The sequence below is a fragment of the Aspergillus homomorphus genome, assembly GCF_003184865.1.
Source record: "Aspergillus homomorphus CBS 101889 unplaced genomic scaffold BO97scaffold_69, whole genome shotgun sequence".
In the NCBI taxonomy this organism is placed as follows: Eukaryota; Fungi; Ascomycota; class Eurotiomycetes; order Eurotiales; family Aspergillaceae; genus Aspergillus; species Aspergillus homomorphus.
In genome coordinates this window covers 58,994-73,963 of record NW_020291955.1, presented here as the reverse complement: position 1 = coordinate 73,963, position 14,970 = coordinate 58,994, and the positions used below count along the sequence as shown (strand labels likewise).

Genomic DNA, 14,970 nt, shown 5'->3' with positions numbered 1-14,970 from the left:
ACCTCCCTCCATCATGAACCCTGAGTTGTAAGTGCCTTGATCCGCTTGTAATAGGCCCCGTGCACCTCATCCGGGCGTGTGCTGCTGCATCGGTCACCGCAGACTCTGTTATCCCGTCTTGTCTCCCTTGCAATCCCTCGACCTCTTCTCTTTCAGCCGCCCGTCACCTTGCTAACGTTGTGTGTTTGTTTAGAGTTGCCCCGATCTCTTCCCTCCGCAAATGGCGAGAACGAGGATGAACTGCACGGCTTCTCATCCGTAGTCAAACTAACGAAATACTTAGATACGATTACCTCTTCAAGCTTCTCCTCATCGGAGATTCTGGTGTTGGAAAGTCCTGCCTCCTTCTTCGATTTGCCGATGATACCTACACGGAAAGCTACATCTCCACCATCGGTGTGGATTTTGTGAGTCTTGCCGAACCCAGGGTCTTCTTTCGCACGGCCCTTTCGTCGACCGACTTGCTGACAGATTCCCCAAAGAAAATTCGTACCATCGAACTTGACGGAAAGACAGTGAAACTCCAAATCGTAAGGATGTCGGGATCGCGATCGGATGATTTGGAATCACTAACAATTTCTCAGTGGGATACTGCGGGTCAGGAGCGTTTCAGAACTATCACGTCTTCTTACTACCGTGGTGCTCATGGCATTTGCGTTGTCTACGACGTGACTGACATGGACTCTTTCAATAACGTCAAGCAGTGGCTTCAGGAAATCGACCGCTATGCTACTGAAGGCGTCAACAAGTTGCTTGTGGGTAACAAAAGCGATATGGAAGACAAGAAGGTTGTGGAATACACGGTGGCCAAGGTGCGTGTTCATAATCGCTGTCCTTTCTTGGCTATGCGGTCAGCGGCTGACCGAAGATGTGACTGCTACAGGAGTTCGCGGACAGCCTGGGAATCCCTTTCTTGGAAACTTCAGCTAAGAACGCCTCAAATGTTGAACAAGCTTTCTTGACGATGGCTAGACAGATTAAAGAGCGCATGGGAACTGCCACCGTTAACAACAAGCCTACCGTGCAAGTCGGTCAAGGCCAGGGAGTTCAGTCTGGCTCTTCTGGCGGCTGTTGCTAGGCGACTATTCCAAGTGCCATCCTTCGAACTACTGGGCGGGAGAAGGAAAATTTAGGAGTTAAGGAGACGAGCTATGGGAAAGATGTACCGGCTGCGCCCCATTGCTGGCTGTCTTCTTGATGCTGGCGTGGTTACAGATTCTTCATGCTGGGATGATCATAGGACTAGTTTCATTTTTCATGCTTTAGAGGGCTTGCGTTTTGTCTTTATACACTGTCACACCACAGATGTGCTATTCTTCATCCTCGCCTGCTTTCTGTTAATTTCCCTCTTTGTTCTCCCCTGCCTAGGTCTCGATTTACTTCCTTTGTTCTTTGTTTCTTGCCTTTATTCCGCTGGTTCCCATTCATAATCTTCTCGATTTTCTACCTCCTCCTCACTAGTGTCTTTTTTCTTAAGTATTTCACTGATTGATCTCTCTTCTAGTAAGTTGGATTGTTTTGCCTTGTTTAGTCAGTTGGGGCCCATAAGTCAATGCAGAAAGACAGTGAATTCTGGAGCCGGAACGTCTAGTGAGGGGAGTAGATCGTTGTCGATACAGTACCCCTCCTCATTCTCATTACTCTCATCTAGGTATATGCGTGATACACCCTCCTACTACTACTTTCCTCACGAGCACGAATGAGTGGCACCCCACATGTGGAAGGATTGGGTGGTCGGGTACCGCAGGGAGGGAATGTCACATGCGAAATTGACTCTTCCGCGCCAGCTTACTAAGGTGCTGAGGGAGTCGCAGCTTCACTGGCATTAACATAACATTGTTACCTAGGTCGAAAGGAACATGATCTGACTCCTTGATCTCGACTGGTCTCTCTCTTTCTTTCCTTTTTCAAATCGAGTCGGTCCAGCCATAATCCATGCAAGAGCCCTAGTAAGAGAACTTGCATGAGATGTTGCCCAGGTGTAACATAACTATATCTATCATCCACGATAACGATAACACGTAAGCGTAACACAGGCATGCCAATACATCTAGGGACATCAGGGTAGGGTACCAGTTCGCTAGAGCACCTTTCGGTGGCTGTCTGCTAAAGTCTGGTTGATATCGCTGCGGTCAAGGGGTTACCTTCGGTGAAGGCGCGACCGTTCCGAAAACGCACGATCAGCAAAGGAGGAGGGGGAACATTTTGGAGGGCATTTATCAGCCGAGGCTCAAATTTCGGTAAACGTCATGAGCATCGTTGCCTTTCTCCTTGAGCCGAGTCATTCTCGCGTCCGCTGGCTACATATCTCGGTGTCTTAAAGATTGATTCTTGCAACTTCTCCTTTCTACCCCTTCCCATGGTACGATTAGTTTCTTCGACACCCTGCAACTTTCTTGGCTTTATTGTTTCATGCAACCATTCCCCTTCATCCCCTAGTTTTCTTGGTTCGATCAAAAGGGGTTTGCTCTCTTATGCTCGCCTACCTATACTTGTGGTGTTCCAACCCCTCTTGACTGCTTTCCCTGGAAGAAGATCTAGACTTGCTTCAGTTTGGGCGCAGTGTCGAGAGTTCTGTACCCAATGTCTCGAGCGAGTTTCTTGGATGAGAAGAAGGCCGTGGCAGCATCCGCTGCCGTGCAACAGAGCGATAACATAGCGCATGCATTGGCTGGCGCTGGAGGTGGTATTCTCTCGATGGTGTTGACGTAGGTATTGCTTTCTGAGCGGCTGAGTTTCTGTTAATGTGGTCTCCCCCGAAGGTATCCACTCATCACTCTCTCAACAAGAGCACAGGTTGAATCAAAGCGTGCCCAATCAACCACTTATGATGCAGTTCGTCGCATCGTCCGGAGAGAAGGGATTGCCGGGCTCTATTCGGGCCTTGAGTCAGCACTCTTCGGTATTAGTGTCACCAATTTCGTTTACTACTATTGGTACGAATGGACGCGCTCGGCCTTCGAGAAGGCGGCCGCAAAGGCAGGAAGGGCGTCCAAGAAACTCACAACCATCGAGTCCATGATTGCCGGGGCTATTGCCGGGATCGCAACAGTCATGATAACCAATCCGATCTGGGTAGTGAACACCAGAATGACAGCCCGCAAGTCTGACTCGGATCAAGAATCATTGCCTGGTGCTCCCAGCGCAAAGAAGCGAGCGTCGACAATTGCTACTCTTATGGACTTGCTTCGCCGTGAGGGCCCCAAAGCCCTCTTTGCTGGCGTCCTACCTGCCCTCATCTTGGTGATCAACCCTATTTTGCAATACACAATCTTCGAACAATTGAAAAACATCGTCGAGCGCCGCAGACGTATGACTCCCAAGGATGCGTTCTACCTGGGTGCCCTTGGTAAAATTCTCGCTACTTCAATCACGTACCCCTACATTACGGTCAAAAGCCGCATGCATGTTGCTAGTAAAGACGGACCCAATGAGAGCTTGAACGGGAGTTTGAAGAGGATCATCGAGGAAGAGGGTTATGTTGGCTTGTACAAAGGCAAGTTCATTCGAATGGACCGGTCTTTGTTGATAAAGAAGCTTACACTGCCAAACAGGAATTGGGCCGAAGGTGACGCAGAGTGCAATTACTGCAGCATTCTTGTTTGGATTTAAGGACGTTTTATACGAGGCTATGGTATCCATCCGAAAGAGAGGTCGCGGAAGCTCGGTGTAAAGAATGCTGTGTCGCTACGTGCAGGCTGTTCCGGTAGTCCGAGATGGATGGTCAACCAATGCTTGCAATTGTGTTGTTCTATTGGGTATCCTGACTTGGTCTCTTAAATTCCCCTTGGTAGATGAGTTCTCCCATGATGTATGACATAGCGAACTGGATCGAGCTATCGATCATGGGCAAGTGTCTATTGTTCTTAATTGTTACCGCCCGCCTTTGGCGCATATATGATGCCAATCTCCGATTATCCGCAATGACATCACGTGGCTGAGCAGCGCCACGGGGCGATGCCCATGGGAGTCAAGTATCGCTCGACGTATATAATCCTTTCCCTCTTCACTCACGCTTATGAGGAAAGTCCATACGACAATCTTTTCTTCCGCAAAGTGAAATTCAAAGGTCGGATCAGAGCTTCTTGATACCTAAAGGTCTTTCTCTCCGGAGCGAAGAAAAGATACCTCTCTATTTATATCATTTATGTCATTTGCCCCGCCACCCGGCCCTCCCACTCCTTCTGTTCCCGAAGGATGGAAGGCCCAATTTGATGACCGTTATAAGCAATGGTTTGCATTTGTCCAACTCACCTGATGATCATTATAGCGGGTAGACTGACATTGATCCCAGGTTTTTTGTAAACCTCCGAACTGGTCGGTCACAATGGGAGCGTCCCCAGGGACCGCCCCAAGCAGATGCAGGAATACATGGACCGCCGAGCGAGCCGCCACCATCCTATGACGCCTCGGGTCCCGCCGAACCCTCTACGCTGGCTGCTGCCAGTGACAAGAAATTTCTCGGCTCGGCAAACCCGTACAATTCATCGGGATCTGGAAACCATACTCTAGATGGCGACGCTCGACTCGCTGCTCAATTACAGGCAGAGGAAGATGCCCGTGCTCGCCATAGAAGCCCAGCACCTGGTGGTGCGGCAAGTGGTGCTGCAAATGAGTACTACACTGAGAGCTCGCGGAGGCAGGCTGCTGGATATCATTCACCTGATCCTCAGTCGCAGAGCTCTTCTCCCGGACCGACTCAGCAGCGTAGCCGAGGATTCTTAAGCAAGCTAAAGGGGAAGGTCGCCGGTAGCAGCGGGGCGTCTTCTGCTCGGCCACCGCAACCCATACCGCAGCAGTACCCCCAAGGCGGGCACTATTATGGGGGAGGCGGTGGTGGATATCCTCCGCAACAGGCGGCGTATGGGTATCCATCATACCCGGCGCAAGGTGACTATTACCCATACCAGCAACAGCCGCAACAGCGACGGCATGGGATGGGCACCGCGGGGGCCGCAGCTTTAGGTGTCGGCGGTGGACTTCTAGGTGGTATGCTGCTCGCTGATGCCGTGGAAGACATGTCACACGATTATGACTCACCCCCCGGTGATTATGGGGATGATTATGGTGGTGACTTTGGTGGTGGTGATGACTTTGGTGATTTTTAAGTTGTTTCCTGAAGTTTGCCATTTCTCTGAAGTGGTTTGTTCTTGAAGAACATGTTTAGACCCCCCCTATTTTCGGGTTGCATACGACCGTTATGAACCACTTATGTGTCCTGATGATCTATACATTTTGATAATTTCACTTGTGTTATCTTCGAAATCTCGCGTTCAAGAACCACTCTTGTTTGTCACAATGCCGGCCCATGTTTGATGTTGGAAGATTGCCCACGCCTTAAGTACAAACTCACCTTTCTCGGGTGGGGAGAAATGTGGAAGGCTATAACTTTGAGTCGAATCGTAGTACTATCTCCTGCAGTAAGGCTTCACTATCTTCAAATGATCTCTATAAGTGAGGAAAAACCTAAATGATCCGTTGTTGAGGCAAATCTTGTGCTTTTCTAGACATGAATCCATGTCTTCTTCTCAAGGGTTCCTTCCTTGTTTGGGTAGAAAGTTCTGATGAAATCTATTTTACACCAAGTCTAAACCTTCATGCTATAGTGGCCAAAGTGGGCAAGTAGTAGACGATAGAGATTTATGAATAGGAAGTTTCAGCGCGACGCAAGGTCGTTCGTGGGGCGAGGATGACAGATGGCAGCATTATAGCATTACGCGCAGGTCAATTGACACGAGGATGAGTACATATTCACCGGACAAAAGGTTCACAGTCAGATACGCTCGTTGCGTTCTTTCAAACCAGCCTTTCCACACCTCACACTGCAGGACTTTCCCACCTAACCCCTTCTACGCGATGCAACCCCTGTATCCCTGCCCGATGCAGCAACCCCTTCAGTGCCAGGTGCGGGCCTGGGAGTGGCCCCGGCCATCCATCCCGCCAAATCGAATTTGCCGGACGCCGCACCGCCGGTCATGGCGTTGCGTGTTGCGCCCGTAATCGGGGAGGAGCGAGATTGTTTCTCGAATTCGGCACGCATCTCAGGATCCACTAGAGTGCGCGAGCACACAACACAGTCAATAGACGATAAATGGGTCTCATTGGGGCAGAAACACGGAAGGAGCCGACAGGTTCGGTGTAGCTAAACATCTTGCGCAAGACGAATCCAAAGCACCCGCGATTCGTCTTCGAAACCTCATTTTTCACTCTCGTGCCAGAAGCAGGGGAAAAAGGACATCGAATAAGTGTTGGGTGGGCCGGGGGGTGGGGGGCGGTTTGGTTTTTAAAACATTCGGGGGAAAAGAGAGAAGTCACTTACTGTTCTCCATCAACTTTGGCATGCCGAAGGTAAACCCCAGAGCAACTAAAGCTAGTAGGATCATAGGATTCTTGAATAGCGATAGAGGTGAGACTAGTGAGTTGAGACAAATGGTCAGCTATGTTTCGCTCCACCTAACGTGTGATGACGAGAGGTTTTCATTTTATTCGTTCTTTCTTTCTTTCTTTCTTTCTTTCTTTCTTTCTTTCTTTCTTTCTTTCTTTCTTTCTTTCTTTCTTTCTTTCTTTCTTTCTTTCTTTCTTTCTTTCTTTCTTTCTTTCTTTCCTTTCCCTCCCAAGGAGTTTGGATAGAGCATACAGCGGGGGCGTTCCTCGTAAAAGTTTCTTCTTGCCAAAACTCGGGCCTCAATGGTCACGTCAGGGGTGGCCATGATGGAGTGCCCTCCACTCTGCTCGGCAGCAATAGTGGCGTCGAGAATGTACTTCTCCGGGCCACGGTTGTCCCAAGGATTGGCTCGGAAAGTCTCCCAGATGCCGAGAATGCTGCCATCGGTTGCAACATCGACGCGGTATGGAGCAAAGATGAAGTCGGAGGAGCGAATGTCAAGCAGATAGGACTGGGCTTTCAATTGGGTTGGGAGCTCGGCGAAGACAAAGGTCGCGGAGCGGGTGAGGGATGCGATGAGTTGAGAGGGCGAGGGTGAGGATGGCAGCGTGGTCAGAGTCGCATGAGATCCAGCGGGAAGAGCGTGAGGATTGGGGAGCAGATTCGAGGAGGGGATAGTGATCGTGAGGGCTGAAAACACCAACACTGGTGCAGACAGCAAGATGAAGAAGAACCGCACAGTAGAGCTGGTGACTAGGCGCATATTGGCAGTCGTTGGCTTGAAGGGGAAGGAGTGAGAAAAGGTAAGTTGGGGTCGGAACGGATTGCGGAAAGATTACAGATGATGTCGTATCGACAAGCTCCAGTGCCAAGCCTTATTTCGAATGGCTGTGATATCTTGTTGTCACACCGCACACGTAGGTTAACACCTAGTTCTAGCTCCTGAACTGTTGTTACAGGTCCCTTTATTTCATGGGTATATGAAGACAAGTCATAGACCCTCTGTTTATGCTGTGGTGTACATGAAAGAAGATTCCAGCCCAGCCCGATCAATCCTTAAATCTGTACTCGAAGGCTCAGCCTTGGATTCGAGTATCACGAAAGTGCTAAATTACAGGGAGAATCGAAGAAGACTGGAAATGTATATACACGGTGGCTTCAGGAGGTTGACTGGCCAGCATATTCTCCCTAAGTCCCCCACACAAAAAGATCTTGAGGTCAATACCTCTTTAAAGCTTGGCCTTAGGAGCGGCCTCCTCAGCTAACGCTTTGGTGTACAAGTCATCCAGGAGCTGGCGGTATTTCTTCACAGCTGGGGGCCGTTTCAGCTTCAGCCTAAAGGATCAAGAAGTTTAGTTCAACTTGCTCAGCATGGAAAGGGAGAATTGCGATTCAACTCACGTTGGCGTCAGTAAATTGTTCTCGACCGTGAACGGGTCAAGCATTAGTGCACAATTCTTGATCTTCTCATACCCGGCAAGTTTGTGCTTTTTTGCAACGCGGTCCAGATCTCGCAACACCGCGCGGCGTATTTGAGGTTCGTCCAAAGTCGATTTGATGCTTTCAATGTCCGTGGCCTCGATGCTTCGGCGGAGCACTTTGCTGGCCCACGGAGCATATGACTCAGGTTGCACGCCGAAAATGCCCACCAAGAAAGTCTGCACACTATCGCCATGAACATAGCCCTGCGCAAAGTAGCCCAGCTCAGACAAATACACGCCCTCTAGCCGCTCAGGGGAAATGTATTCTCCTTGTGCCAGCTTCAGGACGTTCTTGCGACGGTCAATAATGACTATCCGGCCCATATCGTCAATGGTACAAACATCGCCGGTCCGGAACCATCCATCCTCAGTCATCGCCTTGGATGTTTCCTCGGGATTCTTGTAGTATTCGCGGAAAACATTCCCCCCCCGCAGTAGCAGTTCACCCCGGGGGAAAGGCTTATCATCGACCGAGTAATCCATATCCGGAAGAGAGACTAGGCAGGCTTCGTTGCATGGGGCGAGCCGCCCACAATTTCCAGCAGTCAGATCTCGGGGAGACTGCGCGCATGCAATCGCGTAGGTTTCGGTTAGCCCGTAACCCTGGATAATATCAGTGCCGGTAGCAACCCTCAAGAACTGGTGAAGGGTCGGGTCCAAAGGAGCAGATCCAGAGACCATCACTCTAGTACGCTCGAGACCAAGCGCTGCCGACACCTTTCTCGACCAGATGCGATCATACAACGCATGCTTTATTGTAGCTTTGCTGGGGTCAGGATTTTCCAGGTTTGCAGTCTTCGCGGCGACAACATGTCTCGACAAAGCCCCTTTGAAGCCAGGGTGATCCACAGTGGCTGAGCGAATGACGTTTCCGAAGCGACTGAACAGTCTCGGAACGGACATGAATCCAGTAGGCTTAAGGACCTTGAGGTCATCGACGAGCTCCAACATATTTCCATGGAAGTAGCCGATCCTAGCCCCCGCCCAGAACGCTGCATGCTCCGACAACCGAGCGTAGATATGAGCTAGAGGAAGATAGGACGCTAAAGTGTCACCAGGAGCTTGCGTGGTGACGACGAGGGCGCTTGAAGTTGCTGCAACGGTATTTTCATGAGTCAAAACCACTCCTTTTGGATTACCTGTAGTTCCAGACGTATAGTTGATGGTGACAATATCGGATGGGCTAGGGGGATTGCAGGTACGCTTTGACAGAGTTCCAAGCTCTTCCACTTCATCAATCGTATAGATAGACACTTCTAAGCCAGCCGCAACCGATTCGAGAATGGCGCGCTTAGAAAGATCGGCTGGTTCCCCTGCGTCCAAAGGATCCATGCTGACAATGATCTTCAAACTAGGTAGCATCGGCTTTAATCTGAGCAAGGTCGGAATATGAGGCAAAGAGGTCACGACACAGTGCAGTTCGGCGTGGTTAATGATATACTCCGTTGCGTCTGCTGCGAGAACATCATAGATGGAGACCGAGTACAGACTTTGCGACATGCAGGCAAGATCTGCGGCCACGAATATTAGCGGCTATTATGTGCAAACATTCGACGGTGCCACCATACCAGTCAGTTGCCACTCTGGCCGGTTCTGGGACCACAAACCAACACCATACTGGCCGGAGCGATGGCAGTCATGTTTGTGATGCAATTCGACCAGACCAGCACCAAAGGCGGTACGTCGCTTCTGAACCGTCTCATAATCCAACCATTGATACGGACCGTAAGCCTTGGTCACCGGATCAAACGGGCGCCATCCCAAGCAGTGACTCTTGGGCACTCTATTGGCGGTCGACTCGAATATATCATGCGCAGTGGCGACCTGGGAAAATGGAAGCCAGTTAGGGAACAACCGCGCTGCGATGTTTGTGTCTGGTGAAATTTGCGAGCGAGCATACCTTCGGATCCAGAGTGTTCACTAGCTCTTTTGCTGAGTTCCAGGCCCGATAGACTGGAGAGCGCCCTGGCTTTTCCGTGCCGGGTAAGGCGATGCTATACGGCTTACCTTTAGGGGGCTCCTGCTGTAGCTCGGTAGCGCGCTGAAGATGGATGGGTAGTTGGGAGAAGAACATTGCGGCGACGTGGGCGACTTATCGCTTGCGATCGAGTTAATAGGCAGCACAAAAGGCAGGCGAATCCGAGAAGACACCGATGCTCTTCCTAGGTCTAGGTTTCACGAGACGGTACCTTAGGCCTGATCAAGTGACTATGCCCCCGACCCAATGGTAAACTCGGCACTTTGTTTGTCAGGAGCAGAGGACACAGTATGCATGTGTGACAATGTGAGGAGGGTGAATGCGCAAGCTTGTCCCCGGGGAATTATCTCCGCCGAAGGAGGACAGGGAGGTTGATATGAGGCCGAGAATAGGGTGGGGGAGTGGCGGACGGAGAGACGGCTAGGCAAAACAGGGAGGAAATGCAAGGAGTAGTAAGAGATTCTGACAAGATAAGACAGAAAAGTGTCGGGAAGAAGAGCAGGGAGGAGAAGGAGAAGGAGAAGGGGAGGGGGAATGCCTCCATCTCTTGTGCCCCAGAAGAGGGTCTCTCCCCTTGGCGGTTTCTCCGGAATTCAACCAGAGACCCGGGCTCTAACTGGTCGACCCGGCTTCCCCTCTCGCCACGCGACGTCAAATCGCCCGCGTGCCTCGGCACTTGCTCTTTTCGGCCATCTATCGCGCCCGCCGGCGGGCACCGGCGGCCGTTTCCATTTCGAAGTTACGTCGATCAATTAGCTTCCACTGTTTTGATTTATAGGTCACATTATAGTGGCTCGACTTTGACAACCTCGGTAAATTGTGAAATGGAGGACGATTGTTCATACCATTGCGCATACTGGTGAATCTATGGATAAGGAGAGACTGCTGTACAGTAAGTACAAGTAGTAGGAAGTCTTCCACTAACCAAGCTGCCCGCCGAAGCAGTCCATCCTAGCCAAGTTTCATGCCCATTCACTTCTTCAAATGATTAGGCCAATCATTATGGAACGGAGTTCGGGTTGTGGGAGTCGCCCTCGTGATGTGTGAGTGAATCTCTTGTTCACTTCTCACATGCTTTGCCAATGCCAACACACCGCTCCAAAGGAAGGATGTCAGGCGGAAAACTCCATCATCCACGACCACCAGCAGAAGCTCGGTTCCAAACATGAATACTGTTCCGTCCGTCTCCTGGCACGTGGACCTGCATGTGAACCACGGGCATTGATGTTGCTCGTATACATCATTGGTGTAGATCTCTGCTAGCGAAGGAATGCCTGCCATTTAGTTGCACGGAAGAGTCACGATAGCAGGAGCCTTATTCCATGTGGTCCTGAGCTTATTTATATTGAGTGATTGTATATGGTGAACAGCAAACGACAGCATATAGGTGTAAAAATATTCATTAGGAAATTTATACATCAATGAGCAAGAATCTTGCACCCAACGCCATGTCAAATCTGACATCCCAACGAACAAATGTATATATTGTACAAATAAGTCTGCAGAATGCCCCCCAAGGGCCGAGTAGCAGAGGCTCCCCAACCGCCTTTCAACTTTCGTCCATCATAGCTCGTAAAAAGCCGCCTCTCATCCCAATGCAATCGGTACTCCTGATGAATGTGTATGTGCATGAAACTCTCCAATATGTATGTGCCAGGCTCAATTAACAGGCAAGAAAGAAAGAAAAAGCCAATCTGGGAATACTATGACCAACGAGCACGCAATGAGAAGGGCGTCCATGGGCGGGAAGCCTCGAGATCGGTGTTGGTCCCCGAAGACGCCTTCGAGCCCCGGCTTATCCTAGCACTGCATGAAAAGCCTTCTTATACCACTTGCTGGATGTTGGTGCAGATGTCTCCCATGTCTCGTTTTCGAACTCCAACCGACCCGTGTCAATGTCAGCTTCGAGCGGGTGGACGAAAGAAGTCCTGTAAACGATTTTATGACCGACATAGAGTACCACGAAAAGGATCAGACTGATATAAGCCGTGAAAAAGCTCCGGACGTCGAAAGAAGGGATCCATGCGGTGAATCCTTGGGTGATAATGATGAGAACGTTGAAGAACAGTCCATACCAGGAATAGTACGGTTGCCACAAGGCCTTATACGGGAGACAATCGCGAGAGATATTCCGGGCCTTCAGAGCACGCATGAATGCAAGATGGCAGCCATTCAGGGAGGCCCAGGTGATGAAGCCTGCCACACCAGCGATGTTGACCAGCCAATTGAAAACAGTACTGCCAGAATTGGAAACATTCATGAAACCAAGCAAACCGAAAGCCGAAGTGAACGCGACACTGAAAAATGGCACACCTTTCTTCGACGTTTTCTTGAACCAACGAGGAGCAAAGCCCTCCTGTGCCAAGCCAATTAAGATACGGCTGCCACTGTACACATTCGAGTTGGCAGCCGAAAGAACCACAGTCAGCAAGACTGCGTTGATGATATGTGGTAGTACATGGACACCCGCAAGTTTAGCAGCGATGACGAACGGCGAAGAGTTTGCGTCATTACCATCTGTGAGAAGGTCGTCGTTCGTGTATGGCACAAGGATCCCGATAAAGAAAATCGTGAGAACGAAAAAGAACAGGATCCGGTAGAAGGTCTTGCGGATAGCGGATGGCACAGTTTCGCGGGGGTTCTCGGTTTCCGCGGCTGCAATACCCACTAACTCTGTTCCTTGATAGGCGAACCCGGCTTGAATGAGGACAGACCAAAATCCAACGAACTTGGCAGTTGAATCGGGAGAGACGCCGCTGTAGGGAGAGAACGGTCCGGGATGAACCCAGTAACGGAAGCCTAGGTAGCCATCCTTGCCAGCCCCAGCATCAATGCAAATCGCGAAGATCATGAAGCCGACGACTGTGATGACCTTGACGCTTGAGAACCAGAATTCCAGTTCGCCATAGAAGCTGACAGGCAGAAAATTCAGGAGCGTGATGACAACCCAGAAGATGGCGATGAAGATGGCGATATTTATGCTATCGTCCCAGAATTGAATAATAAGTCCCGTTGCTGTTAACTCAAGCGCAAATGTCGAAGCCCAAGAAAACCAGTAAATCCAACCCATGGCAAAGCCGAGACTGGGATCAACCAAACGAGCAGCGTAAGCCGTAAAGGCTCCCGGGATCGGAATGTAAGTTGCGATCTCTCCTAGAGACGTCATGACCGAATAAACAATCGTACCGACGAAGGCATAAGCGATGAGCGCTCCCACAGGTCCGCCATGGGCGACAGCGGTACCACTACCGATGAAGAGACCTGTGCCAATTGTACCTCCTGGAACTGAAATTAGTCTACGTTCTCTGTTGCTTCGTCGATGGATAGAGCAGTCGTGCTGCGCGGGTAAAGAGAGGATGGTTGGCTCGGGGATGGAACCACCAACGGTCACTAACCGATAGCGATCATTTGCAAATGTCGGCTTCTCAGCTTTCGCTTGAGCTGGGGAAGCGGGTTCGACTCGCTGTTGGCGCCATGCTTCTCGCAATCGAAATCATTCAAGTCCGGCGAAGGGTTCGTCGTATGAACTTGGACCGATTCCTCGCCAGGCATCATTTTTCCCTTTCCCCCTTCAGCGGACTTGGACGTGATGTCGACCTCGTTCCCGAAGGCCATGTTCGACCCTCGACGTTGCCGGTACTGGAGGTTCGCTCGTGCCTTGCTTGGGAATGGGCAGGCCGGCAGTATCGTCGGTCGGTCAAAAGAGTCAAGAAAACAAGGCGAAGGGCAGAGATGAGACTAGGTTCGGAGGCGGCAAGGGAAGAAGACGAGAAAAATGAACGGCAACCACCAGGGCAGACCAGACTCCACCGGCAAGACGGGTTTGGGTTGATTTAATTGAGTCACCTCAAGGCTGGGTCGGGTCCTGCAAGAGCAGTTTTTAACAGTGGACTCCTCAGTTGTCGGACCACCGAAATCCACCAACGCTAGGATGAAATCAAGCCAACCTCTCAGGGCCCAACAATCGACTAGATAAGAGACCAAGGGGTGTGACGACTTTGGCCGAGATAGCGAAAATAATCGAATTGTGTTTCGCGGAACCAGAAGATGTTATGTAAAAGGAATGGGTTAGGGTTGTCCAGCAGCGGATGCAACCCCGGGGCAAAAGAGGAGTCTCCCGCCTCTATCAACCAGCTACAGGGCATGGCCATGATGGGAGGAGGCAATGACAGGCACACATCACTAATCGATACGAATGTGGAAGTACTCGATTCGCTTTTCCCCGACGAAAGTCTGATTCTGGAGGTCTTGGACAATCCTTGGCCACCACGAGCACCCGGGGAAGCTTTTACTTACGCCTGTCTAGACTGGATGAATAGAGCGCGGAATGCAGGAGTACTCGACTCGGGACTGGAAGAGGCACGAGAGAAAGAGGCGCAAGCGTGGGAAACAGGTGCCACTCTACCGCACTAGATTCTCCTTCAGCCTCCCAATCCATGGTTGATAATCCTGCGAAGCACCACTGGTCGCGACTAGGTCACCAGGCAACGAATTGAAATTGCATCTCGGCAACCATGCCGCTCCACCTCAGTGGGCCTTGGAAGAGATAATCGCCAGCGGAGACAAAATTTTCTCTTTTTCTTTCTCGTAAAGCTTGCCGGCTATTGCTGGCTGTCGTAGATAGAGTGGCCACCCACTTTCCCGTTACCGGCCCGAGGGGCGGGAAAGATGTAGGAAAAGACTGGAAGAGGAGAAGAGGAGAGAGGGGAAATGCTGAGTAGTCTATGATGTTCGGTGGCGGAAACAGCTTAAGGGCTGTACTTTCCTGATCAGATTGAAATTGAGGTTGAACAACATGCTAAACGCAGATGACGAAAGACCAGGTCAGAAACGCAGTTGTTGCATGATGTTCATTTGACTCTTGTTGATTCTGAGTTCCCGCGGGCGAAAAGGATGGAAACCGGACAACGGAGGAATCAACTACCTACTGACAACTGTACCTATCGGCAACGCCCGACCCATCCCAGCCCTGCAGGAAAATCTTCTTGGTTTTCGATTATGAGTGCTAGGCACTAGGATTTTCTACTTAGAGACGGTGCACGGAAATATATGCTCAGATATGGACATTGATCCAATCTGCGGGTAAATTTCTCCGCTATAGGTCGGTCTGCTTGTGCTCTCCGCGG

The 14,970-nt window shown here is 50.6% G+C and overlaps 6 protein-coding genes across 6 annotated transcripts; 3 read left to right on the top strand and 3 right to left on the bottom strand.

Annotated features, from left to right (window-relative positions):
* Positions 1 to 13: 13 nt before the first annotated feature.
* BO97DRAFT_429443 (Rab family GTPase YPT1) lies at positions 14 to 1,078 on the top strand (the record flags this gene model as incomplete). Its single annotated transcript, XM_025697363.1, has 5 exons — positions 14 to 27; positions 284 to 407; positions 483 to 530; positions 585 to 812; positions 884 to 1,078. The coding sequence occupies 5 exons, from the start codon at positions 14 to 16 to the stop codon at positions 1,076 to 1,078; spliced, it is 609 nt and encodes a 202-aa protein (XP_025546471.1).
* A 1,505-nt stretch (positions 1,079 to 2,583) lies between these two features.
* Positions 2,584 to 3,673, top strand: pmp47 (putative peroxisomal membrane protein Pmp47; the record flags this gene model as incomplete). Its single annotated transcript, XM_025697917.1, has 3 exons — positions 2,584 to 2,708; positions 2,763 to 3,496; positions 3,555 to 3,673. The coding sequence occupies 3 exons, from the start codon at positions 2,584 to 2,586 to the stop codon at positions 3,671 to 3,673; spliced, it is 978 nt and encodes a 325-aa protein (XP_025546470.1).
* Positions 3,674 to 4,011: 338 nt separating this feature from the next.
* On the top strand, positions 4,012 to 5,349 carry BO97DRAFT_481382 (WW domain-containing protein). Its single transcript, XM_025700809.1, has 2 exons — positions 4,012 to 4,233; positions 4,295 to 5,349. Exons 1-2 carry the CDS (start codon positions 4,148 to 4,150, stop codon positions 5,106 to 5,108), a joined length of 900 nt encoding a protein of 299 aa, XP_025546469.1. The 5' UTR covers positions 4,012 to 4,147; the 3' UTR covers positions 5,109 to 5,349.
* A 371-nt stretch (positions 5,350 to 5,720) lies between these two features.
* On the bottom strand, positions 5,721 to 7,193 carry BO97DRAFT_409116 (uncharacterized protein). Its single transcript, XM_025695998.1, has 3 exons — positions 6,638 to 7,193; positions 6,320 to 6,412; positions 5,721 to 6,051 (listed from the first exon to the last, which is right to left on the bottom strand). Exons 1-3 carry the CDS (start codon positions 7,146 to 7,148, stop codon positions 5,840 to 5,842), a joined length of 816 nt encoding a protein of 271 aa, XP_025546468.1. The 5' UTR covers positions 7,149 to 7,193; the 3' UTR covers positions 5,721 to 5,839.
* Positions 7,194 to 7,383: 190 nt separating this feature from the next.
* BO97DRAFT_409114 (putative AMP-binding enzyme) lies at positions 7,384 to 10,338 on the bottom strand. Its single transcript, XM_025695997.1, has 4 exons — positions 9,767 to 10,338; positions 9,435 to 9,690; positions 7,787 to 9,377; positions 7,384 to 7,720 (listed from the first exon to the last, which is right to left on the bottom strand). The coding sequence occupies exons 1-4, from the start codon at positions 9,938 to 9,940 to the stop codon at positions 7,615 to 7,617; spliced, it is 2,127 nt and encodes a 708-aa protein (XP_025546467.1). The 5' UTR covers positions 9,941 to 10,338; the 3' UTR covers positions 7,384 to 7,614.
* Positions 10,339 to 11,557: 1,219 nt separating this feature from the next.
* On the bottom strand, positions 11,558 to 13,572 carry BO97DRAFT_255030 (putative arginine transporter). Its single transcript, XM_025690876.1, has 2 exons — positions 13,240 to 13,572; positions 11,558 to 13,123 (listed from the first exon to the last, which is right to left on the bottom strand). Exons 1-2 carry the CDS (start codon positions 13,457 to 13,459, stop codon positions 11,640 to 11,642), a joined length of 1,704 nt encoding a protein of 567 aa, XP_025546466.1. The 5' UTR covers positions 13,460 to 13,572; the 3' UTR covers positions 11,558 to 11,639.
* Between the last annotated feature and the right edge of the window lie 1,398 nt (positions 13,573 to 14,970).

Excerpts from the sequence above, each read along its gene's own strand:
- BO97DRAFT_481382 (XM_025700809.1), top strand. The coding sequence starts at position 4,148 with ATGTCATTTGCCCCGCCACCCGGCCCTCCCACTCCTTCTGTTCCCGAA. Across the intron at positions 4,234-4,294 it reads GATGACCGTTATAAGCAATG|GTTTTTTGTAAACCTCCGAA; the intron begins GTTTGCATTTGT and ends CATTGATCCCAG.
- BO97DRAFT_409116 (XM_025695998.1), bottom strand. The coding sequence starts at position 7,148 with ATGCGCCTAGTCACCAGCTCTACTGTGCGGTTCTTCTTCATCTTGCTG. Across the intron at positions 6,413-6,637 it reads TTACGAGGAACGCCCCCGCT|TCTCACCTCTATCGCTATTC; the intron begins GTATGCTCTATC and ends TCAACTCACTAG. Across the intron at positions 6,052-6,319 it reads GCCAAAGTTGATGGAGAACA|TGGATCCTGAGATGCGTGCC; the intron begins GTAAGTGACTTC and ends CGCGCACTCTAG.
- BO97DRAFT_409114 (XM_025695997.1), bottom strand. The coding sequence starts at position 9,940 with ATGTTCTTCTCCCAACTACCCATCCATCTTCAGCGCGCTACCGAGCTA. Across the intron at positions 9,691-9,766 it reads TGAACACTCTGGATCCGAAG|GTCGCCACTGCGCATGATAT; the intron begins GTATGCTCGCTC and ends CCATTTTCCCAG. Across the intron at positions 9,378-9,434 it reads GCCAGAGTGGCAACTGACTG|ATCTTGCCTGCATGTCGCAA; the intron begins GTATGGTGGCAC and ends TCGTGGCCGCAG.
- BO97DRAFT_255030 (XM_025690876.1), bottom strand. The coding sequence starts at position 13,459 with ATGGCCTTCGGGAACGAGGTCGACATCACGTCCAAGTCCGCTGAAGGG. Across the intron at positions 13,124-13,239 it reads TTTGCAAATGATCGCTATCG|GAGGTACAATTGGCACAGGT; the intron begins GTTAGTGACCGT and ends TTTCAGTTCCAG.